This window comes from Haemaphysalis longicornis, unplaced genomic scaffold (assembly GCF_048455015.1).
Source record: "Haemaphysalis longicornis isolate Haplotype H1 unplaced genomic scaffold, Haemaphysalis longicornis Haplotype H1 scaffold_3, whole genome shotgun sequence".
In the NCBI taxonomy this organism is placed as follows: Eukaryota; Metazoa; Arthropoda; class Arachnida; order Ixodida; family Ixodidae; genus Haemaphysalis; species Haemaphysalis longicornis.
In genome coordinates this window covers 155,920,001-155,938,351 of record NW_027526335.1, presented here as the reverse complement: position 1 = coordinate 155,938,351, position 18,351 = coordinate 155,920,001, and the positions used below count along the sequence as shown (strand labels likewise).

The 18,351-nt window shown below is 45.0% G+C and overlaps 1 protein-coding gene across 3 annotated transcripts in view; it reads left to right on the top strand.

Annotated features, from left to right (window-relative positions):
- LOC144175164 (uncharacterized) overlaps positions 1-17,370 on the top strand; it is a 33,895-nt gene extending 16,525 nt beyond the window's left edge. For 2 of the 3 annotated variants that reach the window (XM_077704264.1, XM_077704263.1), the window contains exons 5-9: positions 5,847-6,015; positions 7,641-7,916; positions 11,669-11,813; positions 14,687-14,959; positions 17,104-17,370. In XM_077704264.1, the coding sequence (XP_077560390.1) occupies positions 5,847-6,015; positions 7,641-7,916; positions 11,669-11,813; positions 14,687-14,959; positions 17,104-17,231 (991 nt within the window). In that variant the 3' untranslated portion in view covers positions 17,232-17,370. The remainder of the gene's footprint in view (positions 1-5,846; positions 6,016-7,640; positions 7,917-11,668; positions 11,814-14,686; positions 14,960-17,103) is intronic. The other variant, XM_077704265.1, reaches the window with a different exon arrangement.
- The last annotated feature ends 981 nt before the right edge of the window (positions 17,371-18,351 follow it).

Genomic DNA, 18,351 nt, shown 5'->3' with positions numbered 1-18,351 from the left:
CAGCAGTCAGGTCACGCCGTGGCGTGATACGTGCAAGTTTAGATATCCCACCTGCACAACGGGCATGTCATTGGTGAGTACGTGAAGGCTTGCCGCGCGTTCGCTCCCCATCATTCCCAGCTTTCTCGCTCAAAATTCGAACCTCTAAGGAACCTAGCGAAACCATTTTAGGAAAGCGATATTTGGCATAAGGTCAGAAGTCCACGTGAAGATGAAAAGGCTAAAAGAAGTTTCCAGGATACTGAACACTGTTTGTGTAATTCGCTGTCAAATCTTACTCCCCATGCATTTCTATGGGATAGTTTCCATGGCTCAGGAACCTAGTCGCGCAACGTGCGTGACTTGAAACTGTGCACAAAGCAAGTATTCACCCCAAATATTAGCTGTGCAAAACTTTTCATTTCGGTAAAACATTGCAGAGTAATCACTGTTGAAAGGACTGCCATGAGCGGGAAAGCTGCACATGTTTATGTGCACGGATAAAGCAGCGACGAATGATGTGCGCGGGCTCAGACGTCAGACACTGGTCCAAATGTAACACCGGAAGCTGTTGAAGCCGGGCAAGAAAAACGCCAGCTGTAACGTACACTCCCCTCCTTCCCCCACAAGCCATTCAAGAAGGCAACAGAAAAATAGCACTTTGTTAAAAATGTTTGTCGTACGCCTATTTTTGGGGTAAACAATAGGTGGAAACCCATGATGCAACAGCTTCGTTTAAAAGACAAGCCCGGAAATATACTCCTGTGTTCCCATCTTGTTCTCTGCACAGGTTGTTAATTTCTGTGGCTGAAATTCCCTCATGAAATGGATACAGGTCGTTTTGTTCCTTTCAATTCTTGCGAGAATGCTTTGCGAATGTAATTGACAAGATCTTTTATTTAGACTCATGGCAGAGGGCAGAGAAATAATTGGCCACGTATCGGCTAGTTTTACTGCAAATGTAGAACGGAAGTACGCTCTGCTGTCGCTGCCACGTAGGAGCGTCGCATTTCCCAATCTCCATCCTCATGCTTTACTGTCCCCACGCGCTAGTCCCACGACCAATGTAATCGCAGTTTGTTTTATACAGATTAATGTAATCACATTGGCACTGCAACACCGACATCTGCTTTGACCATACAGTTTCTGAATAGTTTACCTAGAGTGGAATCTGTCTATAGTGGCCGTGTCGACACCATTCTACTAAGCGCTTCATGCCACCATGGGTGCCACCATATAGTGTAGTTCAGCCGGACATTCGGTGTCGTAGGGCCGGCAATGACTTTTCTGATACGCAAATTACGTTTTTAATGATGACAGCCTTCCTTGGGCTACTTAAATACAATAATTTGGTTGGTCGGTTTGCCTATCTGGCTGTATCTTTAGACAGGCAAACAGGCAGTTCTATTCGGCAAGGGATATCTGCGTGTCCCTCTAGAAAGAATCCTGAAACAATTTTTTTAGGCAAAACCTGTCTGCCTGGGAAGAACCAACTATCCTGTAACAGTCTTTTTCCAAGGGCTAAATCTTGTACCGAACTTCATACTTGTCTACAGTGCTCAGCACAATCAATGAATTAAACATATTTATTAACAACATCAAGACATACCTGGTAATAGGCAGTGTTCCTGTATTTTAAAATAGCTGTGGCCTTCATATTTGCTTTGTGATTGGAAGTATGTGCGTCGAAAACTAAATTTTGACACAACAATCAGAAAAGAGCTCACGCCTGATACAGGACCTCTTGGCAGCACTTCATGTCCGACAATAGCAAGAGCATCCAATATATGGCGTACGAGCAGTGGCAGGCGGTCAAATGGACCTTTTTCCAGTACCGATCTGCGCATGCGCGGGCTGCCGGTGTGCCATTCTTGGCAGGCGCCTCGGGCAAAATAAACAAAAGGGCGCCCCTCAGTTCTCTGCCTAGGGAGCGGCTGCAGGTTTTCTTTTTTTCTCTCTCTTTCGACACCTCGTGATGGGTTCGGACGTGCACACAATAATGGCTTTCTAAGAAAAGGGGCAAAGACATTTGAGGCTGACCACGCTGCCAGCACATGGCTGCCAGTGAGGGGGTAACGAAAATGAAAAAAAAAAAATCCAGCAAAGGGGCGCTTGGAACAGTGCATATTAGTCACGAGAACGTGCGCCTGCTTTCATGACATTCGTGTGAAAGGTAGGGGTGACGGGTGAGTGCGGGAGAGACTGCAGCGCCAGGATATTTTGTGCACGAGGTCTCCGAAAACTTAACATTGTTGGGGGCGTGCCTTACTGCCATTTTTAGTTCGCCGTGGTGGCCGCTTGAGGGACCGGTACTGGAAAAATGTCCATTGAATTGACTGGCGCAACCCCCCACCGTCTTCATCGTGAAACGCAGCGGGAGGGCAGGAGTGTGAAAGGTGGGTAAAAACAGAACAAATTTTTTTAGGTGTCAGGGGTGGTATATTAATTTAGTGTTTTGGCAGCGATTGAACAGGATACACGGCTGATTTTTTAACACGAGAGTGTTTTATTCCCGGGTACACCAAGTTCTCAGTGATGTCATATCCGTCACGGAAGTGACATGGCCAGAAAAAGTGCTACTAGCTCGACGGCGCCAGGTTTCGAGCTCACGAACTTTCTCGCCACAACGGGAGGTACGTGGCGCTCTACCCACTGAGATATAAACACAGACATGAGCAGCTTCACAAACACGATCTATGTACTTCCCTATGACTTATTCAGATGGTGCTGCCATCTAGGAGAGGCGAAGCGAAGTAGCGCATCATGACGCTAAGAAGCGCCGACAGTGGGCGCCTCGATGCCAGCGCCTTCGTCTGCGGGGTACGCGCGTGAATTGAGGCACCATCCACTGTTTGTTGTTTCTTGCGTGTCGGCGTCACTTCGTGTGGTGGGCCCAGGCTCTCAAACCCTTCGCACATGAAGGAGGTTTCTTTAACATTCAACTGCTCCTGTGAAGGCCCCTTTCACTTTTGTGTTTTGCCGGTTCCCATGAAAGAGGGTTCATTCACAATTTTTACAAGTAATTACAAGCACAAGTGCTGCCCTTAATAAATATACTGTGCAAAAAAATCCTTCCCTAATCTTTCTCTAATAAAGGCAGTAATGGTGGTTTACAGCTCCTTGATAAATCGCCTGCTTTGACGAAGACTACGGCAGTAACATAGATTATTTTTGCGTTAGCATGAAATTCTCGCAAATGGGCACTCCTAGTTCAGCTCAGTGGGTTTTCACGCAGAACGAAGTCGACGCAATGGCCTTGTAGGTGTCTCCAACCTTGAGTTGTGATGCGGTTGTGACTTGAGTTGGCGGCGCCGGAAACGGAGATTTGGCGGCGGTTACTAGAGCCTTTCCGGAACGTGCTACCGTCTGCTTCTTGCAGCCACCCTGCCGCGGTAGCGCCAGCAGAGGCGACAGTGGAGAAATATGAGAAATACAAACATTGTGCATTTGCCGTGATGGAGGGCACCTGCCTCGTGTTGTAGACAGCCCTATGGCTTGAACGCAGCTTCTTTAAAGCAGGAGACATTGTGTAGGGGTATTTTCATCTGCGATTGGTGCGGTAGCCGTCTTCGAAGCGCTTGCCTCGCCTGAACTCGATTATATCAGCCGTCTCGCCAAACACTCACGATCCACCTGCCATACATCCGTAGGCGCTTTAAGTATGCATCCATAAAGACATAAAAATATGTTGCCAGGACGAAGAAAATATGCGTCGAACGTAACTGCTGCGGTTAGCAAATTCTGACAAAAACTTTATTACAGGATGAGCCATTTGCTAAGCCGTACAGCGGGTCTTTTGTTGGCCCTGCTCCTGACGCATAGAGCTATCAACCCCAATTAGGGGCTTAGCCGCGCTGCCAGTAGTTGTTCGTACCTGTCAGGCGCAACGGTTTAATCTTGCTTAGAGATAAACTACAGCGTCTTTGTTGCAGCGTTTTTTTTCTTCTCTGCGGTGAAAGTGAACAAGTTTGAGCCTCTGTCTTGAAACGAGTGGCAATACGTGTGCAAATTCTGCAGTTTCATGTAACCGCAGCAACCGTAAACAGTGCCTCACTGATAACCTTTAGCCGGCACTCAGTACAACAGCGGTAATATACATGGGCCCAGATAATTTCTGGTGCTCGAGACGCTTTCAGCATGGTGTATGAAATGCTACAGTGCACATTTCAACTGCCACAAACCTCCGAAGCAAAGGGTACCGTCTTCAAAACGTATCAAAGACTTTTAAAAAGGCGTTCAGATTATTGATTTGTTTTGTTTTCATGTATTTCAGCTGCTGCTTTTGTTAGCACATGGGACTTCATGTAGGCCGCATCTCCGAAATTTAAGCGTCGATTCAAAAGCAACCAAAGCTTTCATGGTGACAACAAAAACATGCAAAAAAGTATATTTATGGTAAAAGAGGCAGTAACGATGCATTCATTCTTATTTTGTATGATATGCTGAAAAGGTAGCGACAGTTTCATAATCCATTTCTGTTGATAACCCGCCGAGGTGGCTCAGTGGCTAAGGCGTTGCGCTGCTGAGCACGAGGTCGCGGGTTTGATTCCCGGCCGTGGCGGTCGCTTTTCTGATTGAGGCGAAAAGCAAAAACGCCGGTGTGTACGAGATTTCGGCGCACGTAAAGGAGCCATGAAGAAAAAACACAAGTTTGTGTTATTCAAAAGAATTCGTGTTTTATGGTGCCCCCAGCGCTTGTCCGAATGCAAACGATGCTTTATTCACTGAGAAATTAATTTGTTAAAATTTTGATTTTCCCACTGCATCCTGGTTTCCCGTGCTCTGCAATGACATGACAGGGCCCTGGTTACTGTTAGTGAACCTAGATGGCACCACCACACCGCGGCAAGCCGTTTTCTGCCTTTGGTTTGTTTGTAAACGTATATGTACCTTGGTGTTTAGGTTCATTGAGGCAATCGTTTTGTGAAACATGGTGCTCGCTCGACAAATACGGTCACGTAGGACATCGCCGCTTGCGTCAATCGGGCAGTGTCGTCTGAAACAACCCCAAAGCCCCGCAGTCCTGTGTAGCTAAACCAAGCACAGTGCTCTCAGTACCAAGAGAACGCATCGGTACTTCTATGTTTACGTGTGCTTTCGTAACTTCCACTGTTTCTCCCACCATTCTTAAAGCTTTAAAAAGGATGTGCCCGAAATTTAAGCGCACATATCTCGTTTGCAAGCTTATCAGCTCTGCCTGATTTGCGTTTGCTTTTGCCGCCCTCCGCCCATCGCAGAGCTGTCTGGTATGACATCATAGGTAATGTTGCGGGAAATGAGCTAGTGGGTCGCATGGTCATTCCATTTACCCCTAATTATGTAGCTTCTTTGAGTGAAGTTTACGTGAAAAGTGGTGTCAGTATGATTCTAACGACGCAATCTTTTGAATGAACCAAACTTGTGTTTTGTCTTCATGGCTCCTTTAAAAATCCCCAGGTGGTCAAATTTAATCCGAAGCGCTCCACTACGGCGCGCCTCATCGCCTGCGTTGCGTTGGTGCGGTAAACCCTACAATCAATCAATCAATTTTCGTTAGTACTGATAAAAGTCACAAGCATTCACAAAGCTCACCTTGTTGCCACAAAATAACATCTCTACGCCATACACGTTGAACCACATGGAGCAAAAGTGCGGCGCAATAAAACGAACCCGACAGAGTTACAAAGTTGCTGTCATGTTCAGTGGCAAAAAATCTTGCTTGGCATCCACCAATCACACAGTTTAGTTCTTGTTACGTGACAAGGTGGCAAGGTGACATGCATGTTTTCAGTTGTAACTGTGAAAGTCCGGCCTCCCGAAGCATTGGTATTTATTAAGGGCGGAGGAAACCAATGAAGCTGGGCCCGCTGGCTTTCTTCCCATTTCAGACCATGCATGTCGTCAGACGAGACCGACGTGGTACTTTCCATGAGTCCGATAGCCCACGCGTCCGGACTCACGCTCGCCCTGATGACAGTGCTCGACGGGTCTGTGTGCGTCATCGCTCCGCCACGACTCACTTTGGAAGAGCTCGCGGCAGTGATCCAAAAGCACAAGGTAAGCAAGAATTTAAAACAAGCTAGGAGCGCTTTCGTAATGCTTTTTGCTAAGTTTTTGGTTGAGGATGTATATAAGAATATCACTCTGGTGGCATGGGAGCATTTAGCCAATGTACCCTACTCTTAGGCCATGGAAATGGTTTTCAAGGAAATAATGGCCGCCCAACCACATTATTAAAGAATTTTGTACTAACTCCGCGTTTGGGAAATCAACAAAGCCTGACTTAACAGCTAGGGAAATGTGAAATATGGAACGCTTCCCTATAGGAGAGAAATATGATGCCTTCCGTGCACGGCTTTTTCTGACGTTTAGGGATGCGCGTTTTTGGATACTCACCCAAGTGGCTCTTTGGGGTTAAAATGCCGTTCAACACTAGCGCAAACGTGCGCGGTGCGCGGAGGCAACTGAGCGCGCTAAACAACCACCGTAACGCCACCACTCTCAATGTGATTCGCATGCAAGGAACGAAAGAGGACGTGAGGAGCGTGAGGGACTAAACAGGGAGTCATGGGGCAGCGGCACCAGGAACGCTGTCATCTTTCGCATGCTCATTGAAGCAAGCAGATACACGGTCATTTTGACAGGTCGGGGCTAAATATGCATGCAGCCAAAGCTCTCAGAACGACAATCCTGTTCCTGAGAAATAAACGATATCCATAACAGGGTGCCCTGCGTAGAGGTTGTCGCTGCGTGACCTATTATTGTTCAACAAAGCCGCGTAGACGTCTTCCTTAGTTTTAGACCCGCAGTAAACCCCAACTTGACCGAATAAAATGCCCAGTTTTGTAATATACAGTACCGCACTGGCCCAAGTGCGTTATTCTTTGAAATCCTGCAGAAAAATGGACCATAAATAAGTTTCTGTCTGCCACTAATAAAGAAAACTTCAAAAATACAGCTGTATAAAGCAGGCTTTGCCATTTACCCTCACAGCTTGACCATGATTCTAGTTAGCTACATTACGTTTAATGTGGGGGAAGCTCAAATCGACAGTCCTAGGGTTATGATTTCTACATTAAAATGCAAAATAGTGGGGTAGTACCGAGCGCTTGGAGGCTGCCACACTTGTGAGAAAGCCCCGTTGAAAGAAACTAGCCGTAAATTCCGATCACGCAAATTCCGAGTGCTCGTTTAGCTGGCCGGTGCTTTCAGAGTGGGGTATTATAGTTCTTGCAAAACACCACCTCCTTGAAATGAAACGGGATGGTTGCAGACACTCGGGAAGAAAAAAAAAACATAAAGAGAAAGAGATGGAGACAGGCACCAACTCGCCAGAGTTGTCAAATTTTTCTTCGCTATTTCGTGCCTTTAACCAACACAAAACACCGCTGTGGTTAGTTTTGTTGCCTTAGTAATGCAAGTCCAAGCCTTGCGTTAGTAATTACGCTTTGCGGTTTCAGCTTCTGATTAGCCAGCTCTTTTTTTGGTAGAAACGAAAAACACAACCACCATATCTTCATGTAACAGCTTGTCATAATGGCCCAATTAGATTTTGTTCGTGGTGGTGCGACATAGACGCCGATATGATTATGTAGGCAGGGGCATAGGGTCCAAATCGGCGTTGCTGTCCCCTATAGTTGAAGCTCGCATACATTTCGCCTCCCGTTCTATTTCATTTACAGGTGACATCCACGTTCTTTTTCGCGACATATCTGCGCACCCTGATTGAGGAAATGCGGCGCACCGGAGAGCGCCTTCCAACCATGAAGAGAATAGCTGTCGCCGGGCAGCCGCTCCAACGAGCCACCTATGACGAGGCTTTCAAAGTGTTCGGCGGCCTGGAGTGCCTCATGAACATGTACTGCATGACGGAGAGTGGCGGCATCATCTGCTCTCCGACCATGGAAGGTGCCAGCGGCACAGACATGGGGTTTCCTGGCACCAACGTGCAGCTTAAGGTGCTTAAAAACACACCATGCATTCCGACTTGTCAGAAATTAGAAATATTATTACACTCCACGGGGGCCCCAGTCACCCCCGAAGAAGGACCCAAGCCGGCTTCGAAACGTCGGATCTCCATTTTCTGCAGGGGTGATTGGAGTGTATATGTATTTCTCATTTTTCACGTCCCAACCGGACGTATATCTTCCAAATGTGTGCTTTCAATTCCGACTTGTGCATTGTGCTGACTGTATTGTCTTAGATTTTCAGTGCAGGTAATGTAAAAAGAAATTTGGGACTCAATACTTCTAATATATGACACAATTTGTTTGCAACAATGCACAGCCGTTAAAAACGTATTATACCCCAACTTATTTGCCTGTTTTTTTTAGGTTTTGATTGATTGATGATTGATTGATTGGATTGATTGATTGATTGATTGATTGATTGATTGATTGATTGATTGATTGATTGATTGATTGATTGATTGGTTGATTGATTGATTGATTGATTGATCGATTGATTGATTGATTGATTGATTGATTGTTGGTTTAACGCGCCAACGCAACACAGGTGACGACGCACGCTGTAGCGAAAGGCTCCAGATTAATTTCGCCGACCTGCAGAGGATCTTTAACGTGCGCCGAAATCTCGAAAACACGGGCGTTTTCGCTTTTTGCCTCCACCAGAAAAGCGGCTGCAGTGGCCGGTTTTGTCTGATTACCTTTGGAGGAAATTTGGTGCCAAGCGAGTATTAGGTGAGGTTGAACAGCCAAACCGTCTGTATTTCTTTCTAAACCTAATGAGGACATTGGGGCAGCAGTTACCCTGTTCAAAACAAGAAAAATTATCAATTTCAGAGTGTTCCAAAAATATGTAGTTTCATAGCTTTTACACGCTGCTGAATTAAGCAATATATTTTTCTACGACAGAAAAAAATGCCAGTAATACCAACCATCATCCCAATATGTCCCTTGCCCGCAGCCGTAGCTGTGCTCTCAGGCGTGTGCGTGCGCATGAACGCCGAAGATGCGAATAAACATGGCGTTGAGATACAAGAGTCTTCATACTTGGGCTATCAGCAATAGCTCAAGGCATCGCAGAGTGATGCCGCCAAGTTGCCTCCCGACGAGCATAGTTAACAGTGCATTTCTCTTAATCCTCGCAAAGTGTTTGTTCTGCCAGTCCACTCTTGAGCACCCGAGAGAGCTGCTCTTGGCGCGCGCAGTCTACGTAGAATGAGACATTTTCTCTCCTTGATTTAAAGTGCTTCCTCTACAATGTGAGAAAAAATCACGAGGAAATTGCAGCAAAGGAACGGCTAAAGAACATTTTTTATGATGATTTACACATTCCTAAAACGATATTTTTTCGCCTGCCCTTTATTTATTAGAGTTTAACTTTTTTCGCTACCGATACAATTATTTATACTTACATCGTATCTAACCGTTGAAAATGAATTACCTGCAATATCTTTTATCTGCATTTAAATCTTAAAGCATCGAATGCCCCAACCCACAGCAATGTAAATGAGCGGCGGCTCCAAGAAATGGTTGACGCCGCGAGAAGAATAAAATGAAAACGCAAATTTAGCGAAGTTTGTGCAGGTATTTAAACGCAGGGCCTATGAAGGGCGAGTCAAGCACGTGCCTCCTCCACACCGGCTCTTCCGTGCATCGTAAGATATATTGTTAGTGCTGAAATTGGGACACAAAAGAGGAATAGATGGGACAACCGGTATTAACACTGGGGCTAACAAAGGCTATAGGCCAAGCCTTTCAAGTGATAGTACAGCGAAATAAGAAGGCAAGAGTACAGCGAAATAAGAAAAACCCCATGATTGCGGTAGTGAGAGGACATAATCGCACCACGGGACACTTCTTGGCGGTCCGAGCATTCTCGACTGGGGCAGCTGTGAAACATGGTCTTCCACGGAAGTACGCCTCAGAATACAGTAGAAAGCCAGAAACGCCGCACGTCGAGAAAAGAGGCAGCCGCTCGCGTCTGCTGACGAGAAACCCTACAGTTACGGCGTAAAAATTTCTCTACAGATGTATCTTTTCCCTTTTACGTAGACAGTGTCGCAGCAGAAGATGATATAACCGCGACTGAATCGGCATTAGACATGTACCACATAGCTGGTATACAATTTAACTATTTCACTTTCCCAGGCATAGCAAGTCTCTTGTGTCTGCCTGATTTTTTTGTAAAAGTGGTTGGACTGCCCGTTTATACTACTACAAGCGCAGTTTAACCACAAATAAATGGGAAGAGTGTGATGCAGTAAGATTCATCCGTTGGTTGAATTTTTTGTTGTGTCCCCTACTTCCCTATGAAAAGCGTCTATCTTGCAAGCTAAACTGCAACAAATGTGATTTAAACAACCACAAAGGCATTTCACTTCAGGAACGTAACAAGGTAACATCACACGTCGCCTTGCGCGAGCGAACTTACAATGCGGAAATTGACCTTGCGCACATTGGCCTAGATCTCGAAAGTACCAGAGTGCGTAAGGGAGGCACACGTGCGTAAACACTCATGTAAGATTGTGCGTATATATACGAGAGGAGGTGTGATGCACGATGACGCTAACGTGCCTGAGCTAACGTGCGGTGCAGCGAACATACCGGTAGAAGTCTGCACATCGCGCTAACATTTTTCCCTAACAGTTAGTCCTAGAATTACTTCTACCGACTTCCTTTAGTGGCTTGGTGAGTACTATAAATGTAGGGAAACATAAATCGCTCTTTAAGTCACAAAAACAGCGTGAGAGCTCCCTTTGTTAGCCACCTGCACGAAAAACTTGTATTGTTAGAGGTTTGTAAATTTACAGTTTTCCTAAAACGTACACGTGATTTCTGGTGTACAATTGTTCTTCGATATTCCCTTGAAAAACATAAAATCCAGATAAAACTGCTTGCAAGTACGTCTGTACGTGTGCATGATGAGTGTCTACATATTAATCGGCGCGCGACACTAGGGCAAACACTTTTTTGTGCAATGGCTGCAGTTTTCACCAATTCCAACAGCGGTGCGCTGTCTCCATGATCTAAAATGTGTGCGCCAGGAGAGGCGCCACCAATCAGTAGCCACCTGGAAATCCAGTACTCTTTTAATGTAGTGGTTACAGGGTACACTTTTTAACAGAAACTAGCGAAGGTCGAAAGAGAAGTCTACATGGTATTTTTTTCGTAGTGGTACAGTAAGGCGATATTGAATATAGAAGGCACCGTAAAGGCGCAAAAAGAATCGCAAAAAACGATTCTTGACCTTGTGTTGAATCTCAGAACAAAAGTGCGAAAAAGACAGCCAGAGCGAGGACGACAAGGACTGGGCGGAATAATGCCAGTGCTACACGATAACTTTTAATTGACAATTGGACTCATGTCCACTACTCGCCTTCAGTATTTACAATGGGGCTCTCGATAGAAAACTGGTTCAACGGCCTTCGGAAGGCCTTTGCAACAGCCGTGTAGCACAGGCATAACACGCCCACTTTTCCATGTTAATGTATTGAACATTTTGATTTTCACTGAAAATAGAGCTGCCCAGCTACGTCGTAGAACGTTCAGGTGCGTAGTTCGTCTGTTGAAATCTGTAATCTGCCAGGATACATTGTTGGTGTTCATGAGGCCTTAGATTGCACAGGACGAGGTGTACATTATGTGTAATACAAACAAAGCGTTTGTATTGGCCGCCTTGCTGTCGTCATCGCGAGGGCAGCCGAGTGTTTGTGTGCATTGTAGCAAACTGGACGCTTCGTTCGTAGGTGGTACACCCGGAGTCGGGAGAGAAGTTGGGACCCAATGAGATCGGCGAGCTCTGCTTCCGCATTCCGACGGTCATGCGAGGATACTACAAAAGGCCAAAAGAAACCTCGGAGTTTTTCGGAGACGATGGCTGGTGCAGGTCAGGTATGTGCGCGTATAGTTTACCCTGCAGTCGAGGTACGTTTATGCCTGTATATACTCTTTATTTTTAACTAAACATGGCCCAGAAAATATTCGGGGTAGTTCGAGCTCAGAATACTCGCCAACAGTTTATCACGCCACCTTCCTCGGTGCATGATGTATCTGCGATTGATTTCAACTTGAGCTTCCCATTAAAAGTATTCGCCTTGGCTCTACCGAGAAATATAGTTCGTTTTCCGCATAAACGTCGAATAGTCACATGTTTTTTTACGTGAAAGGTCTTTGTATTGTGAGCCTGGGTCTGTCGGCGATATCTCTTTTGAACGAGGTTCACGTTAGTATGGTACTAATGTGCTACCGGGATGATTTGCCGAATAGTATTTCTCTGCTGCACTTGGCCGGATTTCTGGTCGTATCTATGGTATACCATGTCCAAATAAATGAAATGTCATACCAATGACGCGGAACAAATCACGAACCAGTAAAATAACGAAGTACTAAATTAAAGCTCATAAATATTTTGCAACAAATAAACAGAAGATTATTTGCACAAATAGGTTGCTCACCTTGCAATGTGACGTCGCTATAAATTAGGACCACCACAGGACCACCATTAGGACCACCATATTAGGACCATTAGGCACCATTAGCACCATTAGGCTATTAGGACCACCACAGGAGTTTCATTTTGTGATAGTATTCAGCAATTTCATCTCAACCCCTAATGCTTGCATCTCATGCGCCGTAAGACAATCTTCCTACTTCTGCCAACTTACCAGATGGTAAGCAATTTTCATGGTAACAACTATAGAACCGAACGCAATTTTACCTTGGTGTGAACAGGGTCGAGATACGATTATGAGACCGTGCGTACTATCGACAGTATTTTTTTATGTCTAGGCTTCCGTTGGAGTGCTGATATTAACCCCATTATGAGAAGGCAAGCAATATTGATCTACACGTGTGGCAAGGGCAGTCACGTACAAAAATATCAATAATGCAGGCGATATACGGTTTGGTGGCAAATATCTGCAAGTATATCTTTAGGAACGTGTTGAAAATAATAGCTGTTTTGCGTTGCGGTTTTTTACCTTACAGTATGTTGTGTCCTTTTATTACTTTCTTGCTTGATATCGAACATCTTTGTTCGTACATGTTGCCACCCAAAAAAGTAAGGTCGCTCAGATCTAAGCATTTAAATTTGAATGAGTTCTTTACTCACCTTCTTAACTGTCTTATCGGCTGGCGGCTTCTCCCTCATAAAAATAGAGCGTTGCACACATTTATATCACTTCACCCCAGGCTTCTGCTTGTAAGTGGGCAGTATCATAAGTATCATAAGTGGCCAGTACCTCCATAACTGGCCTTTATTCACGGCCATTGCGATACGGCTTAGCTTTGCGCTTTCATTCCTGTCAGCAGTCACTATTTTTAAACTAGGGCATGCGTTCGTTCAAACGATGCTGAATGTAACCAATTTTGTACTGTTCGGAAGATTTCTCATCGATAATCAGCTTGTCGGGAAGTGATTTCATTGCTGATCGTCATTAGTTTTTTTTAAGAACGAACAGCTGGCATTACTCAAATATAATGCCATTGCAAAATAGCTGGGTTGCTTTGTCGGCATGTCAGAAGTTGGCTAAGGACGACGGGTGACTTCCAGTCGCTTCCAAGGGGATTTGTTTGCAATGAAAACGCTCAAAATGCAGCTCAGCACAAAGTTTCACGTCGGGTAAAGAAATTGAAATTTTACCTTGTCGTATGCCCCCTAAGTGACATGGAATGAGGGCAAGGGGAACTATAAAACAGTAAAATTCGATGGCCGACCTTTCAGTGTTGAACGGATCAGGTATCGTACTAAAATAAGTCGCGATTCCGTTGAAGGCGTTTTCCACGTTCATGGTAGCTTGAGAAGTTACAGGTACGGCAACGACTACCCCTATTACAGCAAAGACAAAGTTTCGTGCTACTAAAAACGTGTTTGTAGTGAAGAAACTAACCCTTTCTTTAGCGATAACGAACCCATTAACCGACATATTTTTGAATACGACACAGACACCACTGCAAGTGTTGCGGCAGAATAGTCGGTTCCTGCTGTGCGACTTCGTTTATGATCGAACCAACGTTTCATTGGCGAAGCAAGACGTAGAAGAAAATGGCTCAAGAAAAGAACTGTAGAAGAAATTAGCCAATTTTCCGCGCTTAAAAAGAGCTCCACAAAACAAATCTAATCACCCATAACCATGGAGGGACCTCGAGCTTCACTGGCGGTGGGAATGCCTCCCCCGTTTTAATAATCACGACGCATATAGAAATCGGAACGAGCACCCGAGCTGAATATTATCGACTTTTGTAGCCGGAGCTCAAGATAGGTTACGTATGTGCGAGTGCTGTTCTAGCGTCATATTTAGCAATGCACATTTGGTTTGTACCAAATGGCCGCTGGTCATTAAGGGTAACAGAGTGGATCCCTATAGAAGGCAAGCGTTGCAGGGTGTGACAGAAAGTTAGATGGGCAGATGAGATCAAGAAGTTTGCGGGGATAAATTGGTCGCTGTTAGCACAGGACCGGTGTAATTGGAGAATAATAGGATAGGCCTTTGCCCTGCAGTGGGCGTAGACAGGCTGGTGGTGATGATGATGATAATTTTGTTTGTACGTTTTGGCTTGCAGGCATTTCTGCTGGCTGTTCAACATTTTAACCCTTGCCCTCATGCTGACATTTCGATCGTACGGTGATTCTGGCGATGCCGGGAAAATTATTCTCCTGCTATTACTTGTGTGTCCACTGTAGAGATCAGCTTAAGTAGATTTTTATCATTTTACCGCAAGCGGCAGTATACTACTGGCGCCGACGGTTTTACTTCTAACCACAGGGGACGCAGGCTACTACGACCGAGATGGGCGGTTCCACTTCGTGCAGCGCCTGAAGGAGATGATAAAATGCATGGATAATCAGGTGGTTCCTGCTGAGCTCGAACACTTGCTGCTGGAGAAACACTTCGACGTCATATCCGAAGTTGCTGTTGTTGGACTTCCACACCCGCAGTACGGAGAGGCTCCAGCAGCGGCTGTTGTACTCAAGGATGGCAGCTGCATTAAACCAGACTTAGATGATATCGCCTCGCAAATCAAGACCACCATAAAAGGTGCGTTTTATTGTAACTGCGGTGAAAGACATCTAAGCAAAACGAACTCTGGTCCAACTCCTAGTCAAGTTAAACAGCTGCAAGGTTTGCCGGTAGTGTTAATGTCCACAAACGTGAGCATCGTTACGGCCCCCGAGAAAGTGCCCCCTCGAACAGCGCTGTAATACAGCCGAACTGATGACAAAATGCGCGCCCACATCAAAACTGTTTTTACATTTGCTCTACCAACCCACCCCGCAGACCAATTCAGACCATAGTCTTGTTTTAGCCACATATTCTAAGTAAGCGTTTTCATAAACAGTCATGCAGGTTGGCGAATGCCCCGGGCATCCTTGTGATTTTAGCGGCGGAGTTGAGTAGTGTTTCTATAGAGATAGTCAGGCCCAGCTGACCGCAGCAAATCTTAGTGTCCTTTTGAGAAGTACGAGGGGTTGATCCTTCTGTTTCTCAACTCACACCGTTTCTTTTGTCTCTTATGTATTCTCCTCCGTATCAACAAAAATATGCGTGATGCCCATCTTGAAACAATTTCCATTCCACGTTCGTTTTATATACTTTGCATTCCCGCACAGATGCGCTGGTACATAGAAAGACATGACTGAATTTAGCAGCTCACTTCCTTAGAAAAAGATGCATCTTTGAAATGTCTCACAAGTATAAGAGACAGATATAAACTCGCTGGCGATCATGTATGAATATCTGGAAAGGTTTCAGCCTTTCAGTGTGCTGTAGGTTATGTCTAGTAAAACTTACACACAAAAGCAATTCCGGTGCCGGAGTGGCAGCTTACCCATATTTCACTCTTTTAATTGAAATTACGCTGCCTGATTGTTTAGTTTTCTGCCCGGTTTGAGCTTTTACGTGCAAAGCAATCCACTTTACACGGTTGAAGTTTCTAGGTCACCTAGTTTTGCTAGATTGCACCCTTCACACGCACAAACTCATTTGAGAGAGCAGTTTTGATGGACTGAGCAGTCGGCATTTGTACCACGCTGTGGTTCTCTGCTTTAACTGGACTTTTTTTTACAATATTGGCAGTTCACACGAGCGCTGCTGCAGCTGAGGTATGCTGAACTCTGACTAGACAACTGTTTTTTCACCGTATTAAAAACCTAATTGAAATTTTCATACCGTGTCATCTTCAGTTTCTGGCAGCTCTGAAATGTCATGCGAATGCTTACTTGTTATTTATATTGTAAGGCGAGGTGGGCAGGTGGCAAAAATTCAAGCATCACCACACTCGCAATACGTACCTCAAGAGCACACTCTTAAAATAACTCCTGTGACAGACGGCAGCACACATTACATAAGCGGCCAATCCGCTTATCATACACATCTCCACAACACCTTGCATGACTGGAATGGGCAGCATTTCATAGCGTCACAAATACAAATGGAGGTGCAAGTTCTAAGCTACAGAATGAATGCGAAGTGATTGTTGGTAGCGGGAAGCACCTCTTGGGATCGGTGAGCCCGCAGCCATAACCAAGCGTTTCCTGTGGCTGCAGAATCATTCTCAATATTACTGCAACAGTTTTTATTATTTTTGACAGGAGTAGGGGCATCTCGAAAGCGGCGCGTTGTAAAAAAGTTTGATCAGGCTTCCATATTTTATACCGCCGCTACATGTCTGAGTTAACTGTACGGTCGCCTGATTTCCCCACAGCTTGCACGTTTCCTTTTTTTTCATGACACTTGCTTTTTTCTCTCAGTAATATAACTAATGGGACGTCTTTTGTTTGTTTTCTGTGCTCTTCCGAAGGATTTACAGGTGCCTATGGTGATATTTATATGGCATTGACCACTAGCTTCTTTTAGGCGGTATGTTATGCTCACAATAAAACGCGTTGGTTATGGCCATGTTCATGCATTTTCAACTTGAAAGCGAATATCTAGGCTGGATTTTCATCATTTTACCCTACCGTTAAAGGGTATCAACATCGTTCAACCATATCACAGTTGCTGCTGTAGAAACAGTGGCACAACACCGTAGTTTTTGAGCCACACGAAGTAACTGAGGATAAAGAGGTGATAAAAATATGCTTTGTTTACACTATTTTTCTTGCATGTTGTTCGCGACGCGAAGTACAAGATTATATAGGAGTACCAAAAAAGATGCTTATCTTGTCTTATGTCCTTCGCAGAAAACTTGGCTCTCCACAAGCATCTGTATGGAGGTGTTTTCTTCCTGGACTCACTGCCAAGAACGGAAACTGGAAAAATTAACCGAAGTCTTCTCGCAGAAACATGCGCAGAGAAAGCTTTCACCTAGATGTACTAGTGATTCTACTTTTACTTCCACTGTGGTGGCAATATTAAAACATTCTGGCTCTTTTCTTCTTTTTGTAACGTACACAGTATTTCTGTCTGTTAGAAGAAATAATAAAGACTGCACTTGTATTGCAGCACTTTGAAGAGGGACACGTTGTAGTCGGGTGTGACTACGTATGGAGCTCCGTACAGTTGTTTTTATTTATCCACGAAGTCACCAAAACGTAGGTATACAGCTATAGTACGAAGCTGTGAAAAAATGAAAATATCCGCGCATTGAAACGTAGCTGAATGCAAACTCCACTGGTTGTGTTCCTTAAAAGTCCGAGTAATTAGATTTTGCGATTTGCAAGTACGATAGTCTCTGCGGGTGGTAAAGGTGTCACCAGTTCTTTTCCCGTTTCAGGCATCTAGATTGGAGGAAAAATTATGGACAACTCTGCGTAGGGCGACATCGTAGCCAAGCTGCTAATGTTTTTCTTTTGTAATATATTTAGGCAAACAATTTTTATGTCTAAGTAAATGCACTGAGAAGCCTTTTTGGCACAGAAACTGCATTGTCCCTTGGTGCAACCTGACCAAGTACTGCGCGACTGTTATACTAATCGGGCTATTGGGGAAGCGGGTGCGTTGATGAGGTCCCTGTTCACTGCAGAGCAGTCGTCGAACAAATTTGTACATCTACTGCCGTATGCTTCCAAATGTGGTATGGGCTCACCCTCTCACTGCTACCTTCCCTCAGCCGGTCGCCCACGTGAAGAGCGACTGCGTTACCCTACATCATCGATGTTTTCGTCTCACTTCCGCTGTACCCTTTTCCGCTTTTCTACTCGTGCTGTCTTCGCTATCACCGTAATTCGCTCTCGGCTTCTCATCTGTCGGGCGCTCCAGTGCAAATGGATTGCTGGCGCTGTAATACGGATGTTTCTAAGAGCTCAAAAGTGCATCTAAGAAGTACGTTTTACTTAAATGGTTCGAATTTCGCTCCAGATACATGACCCAACGCAATTTTTGTAAAATAGTCTCCAATTCTTGCATTTCCGAGAGTGGTCTCATTTGAAAAGCTGAACTCAAGCATCTAACAAAGGCTGTTGAGCGAATGGCTTAGCGAAATTCTTATC